The sequence below is a fragment of the Camellia sinensis genome, chromosome 2 (assembly GCF_055761805.1).
Source record: "Camellia sinensis isolate YWXY chromosome 2, ASM5576180v1, whole genome shotgun sequence".
Classification (NCBI taxonomy): Eukaryota; Viridiplantae; Streptophyta; class Magnoliopsida; order Ericales; family Theaceae; genus Camellia; species Camellia sinensis.
In genome coordinates this window covers 13,615,816-13,622,462 of record NC_138962.1, presented here as the reverse complement: position 1 = coordinate 13,622,462, position 6,647 = coordinate 13,615,816, and the positions used below count along the sequence as shown (strand labels likewise).

Sequence of the window (6,647 nt, the reverse complement as noted above, 5' to 3'; positions counted from 1 at the left end):
CACTTGGTCTCTGTTGAGTTGGTACATACAGGAGTTGTCCATTTTTATATCAATAGGTAAAAGCTCAATTTGATAGGCCTAGCAGAGGCTTGAACTCCCCATAACCAAGCTCTGGGTTCTTGTGTGTTGCTTTCCTAATACCTAATACCAAGCTAAAACTCTTCTTATTCTTCAATTATATATATATATATATATATATATCAAAAGAGAAAATAAAAGAGGCCATCTTGAAGAAACCTAAGCTTTTCAACTGAACTTTGGAAATTGCCAAGGCACATAGGTAGGCTGGGTTGCTTAAACTAGACAAACATCATGTTGGTTGTTTTTTGGGGAAATTACAGCTTAATGAAACTTTCAAAATTTATTAATGATTGCTGGAAAAGTTTATCATTTTGTATTTCAATGTTGGTAAAGTTTATCATTAATATGTAAATATTTTTTTAAACATACACTGACATGTGATTTCCCCTTCATTTTTTATATACAGAAAAATCAAAAGCAGTGTTGGACAGTGGGTTGATGTTTTTGCATGTCAACTCACGAATAAAATCAAATTTTGCCACATCGTCACTGACGAGCAGGGATCTCACCAATTTCGTCTATTTTCTTGATTAGGTGTTTGCTCTAATTTAAGGATCCTTTTTTTTTTTTTTTCTCATTTTAATTTTTTTTTTTCCTGATTTGTTTTGGTTAGGTATTTGCTTTGATTTGCTCAGCCCTTGCCAAAACTGAAGACCTCCATTCCCCCTTTTTCTAGCGTGTTTGTTCTGATAGGTGAATTTAGGTTTTCTTTACTAATGTGTTTGTAATGATTTGCGGCTGTTTTTTTTTTTCTTTTTCTTTGATTGGTGTTGATTTTGGGATTCTAGGTGTTTTTAGAGGGTATTTGTTTGGAGGGATTGAGCAATGGTATAGAATTCATATCTAGTGGAAGGAATAGTTCGTTGTTTAATTCAAAATTTTTGTTAATAATATATTCAAATTATTAATCCCAATTATATGGGATTGTTCTATCCCATAGGGGGGAACACAAATCGTAGGATAACTCATTCCATGGGGATTATATAGTAAAATTATATTTTTAACCCTCTATTATTTAATATCTTTTTAAAAATAAAATTTATTTATTAAATTATTTATACTTAGTAAAGTATAAATAATTATTTATTTTAATAATCATATGGCATTAATTATACTTGGTAAAGTAAAATAAAATTTAAAGATCTCAACTACAAATTAAAATGAATTTATGTAATTTTTATGGGTTATTTTTTGATAAATTCTCTTTCTAAATATTTTATTCCATCGAATCCATATTCTTTTTAAGTATTTCATTAAATTCTGTTTAATGTAATATAACCAAATCATCTTTCTAATTTTTTGCACATGTTTTTATTTTGAAACTAATACATAACAACAGTAATTTTATGGAGAAAATTGCTCCCTCATTCTAAAGAGAAAATCTTTTCTCTATTCCATGGAGAAAATCTCTTGCTTATTCTAAAAAGAAAATTTCTCACATTCCATGAAAAAAATATCAAATTATGAATTTGAAATCTTTTTATAATTTGAAAATTTTAAAAATAATGCAACAAAAAATCTGAATAAAAATTAAAATATAATGTGAATGTTCATAATAAACAATAAACATACAACTAACTTTTGAAAAAAATAACACACATTAAAGTACAATGTGAATATTCACAACAAATAACAAACATACAACTAACCTTCAAAAAAATAAAATTCATATCAAAATATAATGTGAATGTTCAAAATTTATAATTAGCATGCAAATATTCTTTAAAAAAATAGTTCAAACCAATGTAAATATTTACACTACAACGTGAAAATATAAAACAAAATTGAAAAAAGTGAAAATTGAATATTGCTCAATGGTAACAAAAATGATTGTTCAACTAACAAACATAATAACAAAAATAACAAATATACGATTAACTTTCGAAAAAATAAAACTTATACTAAAATGCAATGTGAATGTTCACAATTTACAATTAATATACAACTTGTTTTTAAAAAAAATAAACACACCAATATGAACATTTACACTGCAACGTGAAAGCATAAAATAAAATTGAAAAAAGTGAAAATCGACTATTTCGATTGTTCAATCGTAACAAAAATCATTGTTCAACCCATAAACATAGTAAAGAAAAAAAACAAAATACAACTAACTTTCGAAAAAACTTCAACAAAAAAACTCATACAAAAATATAATGTGAAGTTGACAATTTACAATTAACATACAACTAACTTTAGAAAAACTAAATTCATACCAATTTTAACATTCACACTGTAACACGAAAAAAAATTGAAAGGAAAAAAGAAAAGAAAAAAAGAAGACGACTGTTTCAATTGTTTAATGGTAACAAAAAAAAAAAAAATTATTCAAACAAATATTAACAAATAACCAATAATATGTGAACATTCACATCTTACAAAATATATAATTATGTCCATATCTATATTCCAATACTTATTTCTCAAACTTTTAAATAATATGAAATGTGAACATTCACACTAATTAACAAAAAAATAAAAATAATAACAACAATAGAATTAGAAATCCAAAAAAAAAAACCTCAATCATTTTAAAAACAAAACAAGAAATATCACCCACATCCTCATGTTCATCATCATCTTTATCATTATCACTATTATTAACAATCTATGCAATTTCACCATTCCACCAATCCAAATCAAACAAAATCCACATTTGAAGAATATGTTTGTAATAAAATTGAGTAGACATAAACAGAGTTTCGACTTACAACAATGAAAAAAACATAGAGTTTCGAACACAGAGTAACAATGGATGAACACAGAATTTCGAATACAAAGTGACAATAGAGGAACACAAAACTTCATCGCAACAATGGAGGAACATAATATTATTCCACCACCATGTATAAATTAGAGTTTCTAACCCTACCAAATAGAGAGTTTTGAAACCCCAACACTTTGAAACAATACCACAAATGTGAATGAAATTGATTAAAAAGAAAAACATGAATAATGGTAACTACCAAAATAGAGGTAACAACAGAAAAGAAATGTGCGTATCCTTTTTTTATGTAATACATATCAACAATAGACATAAGGGTATAATAGTCTAACAAACAATATAAATCAAGAAAAAAAGATCTTATCGAATAAAGTATAAATACATGAGACTAAGTTATAATTTTTTTGGTAGACTTATTGGGTTAGAATATCTTTAAATGAGATTTATCAAATTAAAAACGCAATTTTTATTACTCCATTGGTCTCAAAATAATGGTCTTTTTTAAGAAATGTAACTTTTTTTAATAGTACAATTATTATATTAAAAAAATATTACTTTTACAAAATTATCAATGAATTTAAAAGAAAAGTAAAATAGTAAATTCATATTATTTTATTTCTTGAGACAATGAAAAATAAAATAAGAGATTAAATATTTCGAGATAGATGGAGCAATATTCTATTTATTTAATTTTTAAAAGTTCTAGTAAAAAAATAAAATAAAATTTATAATTCAGATTTAATATTCCCATTATTTAATAAATAATTCAAAGGGTAAAATAATCTTTTGAACATTTATCCTTCTCCATAACATCCGAAACAAACATAAGATTTAATAAAATAACTAAACAAACATAAACAAACATAGAATACAAATCTAATCTAACCAATTAGTCCGGGAACAATATATTCCAAGACTAATAATCCAATAAATTACAATCCCTTTTATCCAGTCCGTCCAACAAACACATCCTTAAAATTTTGATTACAATTTATCAACTACAAACCCAATAGATTTGACTTTTTGGCATTGCCATTAATGGCCTTCTAACCTCATTCTTAGCAAATTTGGTTGCATTCTACTTGTGCGACTGCAAATGCCTCTTTATCAATGCCAACTTGTCAAGCTATGAATGTATATGCAAAGTAAAAACAGATGTGGTAAAACCTGAAGCAAGATAGATGAACTCAGTAAGAGAGAGAATTTTGAGTGATGACATGAATTACTCCCTTCTATCATACATTTTCAACTTGGCACTGAATTGCTGTGGAAGCACAGACAGTGTGGCTATTTACATGCATTGGTTGGGAACTCTAGAATTGCCATGGGAATGATGGGTTGAGAGATGAATGAGGACTGAAGAATGAATGCAAAAGCCAAATCTGTATGTCAAGCAGCTCTAAGCTTGATGGAGCCTGTGTACAGTGTGTATACTGCACTTGCAACTCAAACTGCCTCTACCTACACTAAAGGCGCATATCAAACCCAAAATGATGCATGCAGTGCTGAGCTGGGAGGGACCAGGAGTAACTGAAGTCCAGCTAGTATCTTCAACCATGTCCATGTCCATGTTGCAGCATCAAATAAAATTTGGACTATCATGCAAACACATCATTAATTCCACAAATTTCTCCTAAACCATGCAGATGCATGCTAAGAGCTCTGCTTACCTGGCGACATGCATCAAGTTCTTGGTTACCAGACAATGCTTTACACGATGGCCACACACTGGCATAATCCAAACCCAAAAGTGGATCATCAAACACCTTTGAGTTAGGAGCCAGCAACTTCACTAAATCTAACCGCTCAACCTTCTAGTTTTTAAGAAATCAATTCCCCTCAGCTTGCCATCTATTCTACAGCCCATCCAGCAGTGTACTTCAGCAGCAAACGTCTTCTTCATACATTCTAAACTGATCAAGAATTCTTTTCCCAGAAAAGATTAAGGAAAGAAAAAGATTCATGAACTCTACCCACCACCACTCCACCCCCTAAGAAATTCAAAATAATAATAATAATAATAATAACAATGATGTTTTTTTGCTGCAATTCACATTCATTCTTTCAAGCTAAGCCTTGCATTCTGAACTTTAACTGATAGCTTTAACTTCTGGTCCTCCATATCTCTCAAAACTGCAAGCAGATTTGCACGATACACTTCACATCGTTGATTTGTGCTTTCCAACTCAGCAGTCAATTCACGGATTTTCTTTTCCTTCTCATCCTGCAAAAGAGGCAATAAAGAGGATCAAATCATGATCATGATGAAATCACATAAACTACTGGAACCATGCAGTAAATACAGCACATCACTTTTTTTTAGTACATCACTCTATTGTCTTTTCATTTTCAAAGAAACGGGGTTCCTCTCAAAGGGGTTTAATCAACTTGATGTAATGAAATTATACAATCAACATGTCAACTATAGAAGACAGAAATATTGCCTGAATGGTCACTGAATAGCAAACAGCCATAGCTACAATAAAGCTTCAACAAGGAAAAAGATCTACGAATTTGGAAGCTCATCACAGTCCCCCAAGTTAATTTGAAAATTTTGGAAGGCCAAAAAATCTTGTTTGTAGACAGTAAAATAGAATCAGTTTCCAGGTACACAGAGAACTACACAAGCATGAGGCTGGGGATGCACAAGCAAGGGAAATTTAAGAAAACAATAAATACCATATGGATGACAATTGACATTGGGATCATAATGAAATCAGTAATAAGAGATCATGAATTGAGATACAGATATTTTTCACTGATTAGTTAGCAAATAAAATTACTCAATCAGCCAAGGTAATACAGTCTATATAATTGTTAGAATTTCCCATCTTTACCTTCACCTACTCCACTACACACTCCACTTCACCTACCTCCACTTCACCACACACTCCACTTCACCTAACCCACTATCACCTCCACTACACCTACTACCACATTTTCTTCTATATATAGATTGTATAGGAATTGTAATTAATCAATCTTGTAATACAGAATCATCACAATCAATCAATAATACAATTCTCTATTTCTCTTTATACATTAAATTTCTACATGGTATCAGAGCAGGTTTAGAACCTACTATTTTCGCTTCCCCGGCGGGCGGCAACCTCACCTTAGCCGCCCGCCGGACCTCAACCTAGTCCGCTAAGATTTTTTTACACATACCTCGCCAAAGCAAAACCTCCAACAAGCACTCATCTCCTTCCAATGGCTGCGGCGGGAGGGGCTTCTTCGGACGTGACCGAAGGACCAGTTCTCAGCCTCATCAACAAGCGTCTTGTTTGCAGAGACCCCAGATGATAGTTCCATACATCAACAAATCTGGTTCGATGCTCTTTCCTTTCATTTCTTTCAAGATAACAGTGGCATTCTCCATCTGTTTTGCCTTAATATACCCATGAACAAGGACAGTATAGAGTTGCTGGTTTGGAGCTACCTTGGCTTTCAGCATTGCTGTAAAAACTTCTCCAGCTTCCTTCATCCTCCCTTCTTCACATAGACCATCAAGTAAAGCTGTATACGTAATGATGTTCAGCTCGACACTTGCCTGCAACACTAGTTGAAGTTTGATCCAGCGATTGACTGGGTACCTCACCATTTTTCCTCTGTAATGCGCTCTTCACATTCTTTGATCAAGTTGGTGAATCTCAAATCTCACTTGACCGATTTCTCTCTCTCTCTGGTCCCTTTCTCTCCCTAGACCCACTTTAATTATACACATGATTCCCTTTCTTTTCTTTATTCTCCACCCAGGCAACAATTCAGAATACAACCACATGATTCCCTTTCTTTTCTTTTCTTTATTCTCCACCCACACAACTTTACACCCAACTCTCCA

At 31.4% G+C, this 6,647-nt stretch overlaps 1 protein-coding gene across 2 annotated transcripts in view; it reads right to left on the bottom strand.

Annotated features, from left to right (window-relative positions):
- Positions 1-3,646: 3,646 nt before the first annotated feature.
- The window catches only part of LOC145819837 (protein FAR1-RELATED SEQUENCE 9-like), a 28,043-nt gene continuing 25,042 nt past the window's right edge, over positions 3,647-6,647 (bottom strand). For both annotated transcript variants that reach the window (XM_082913717.1, XM_082913716.1), the window contains exon 3: positions 3,647-5,030. In XM_082913717.1, the coding sequence (XP_082769843.1) occupies positions 4,863-5,030 (168 nt within the window). In that variant the 3' untranslated portion in view covers positions 3,647-4,862. The remainder of the gene's footprint in view (positions 5,031-6,647) is intronic.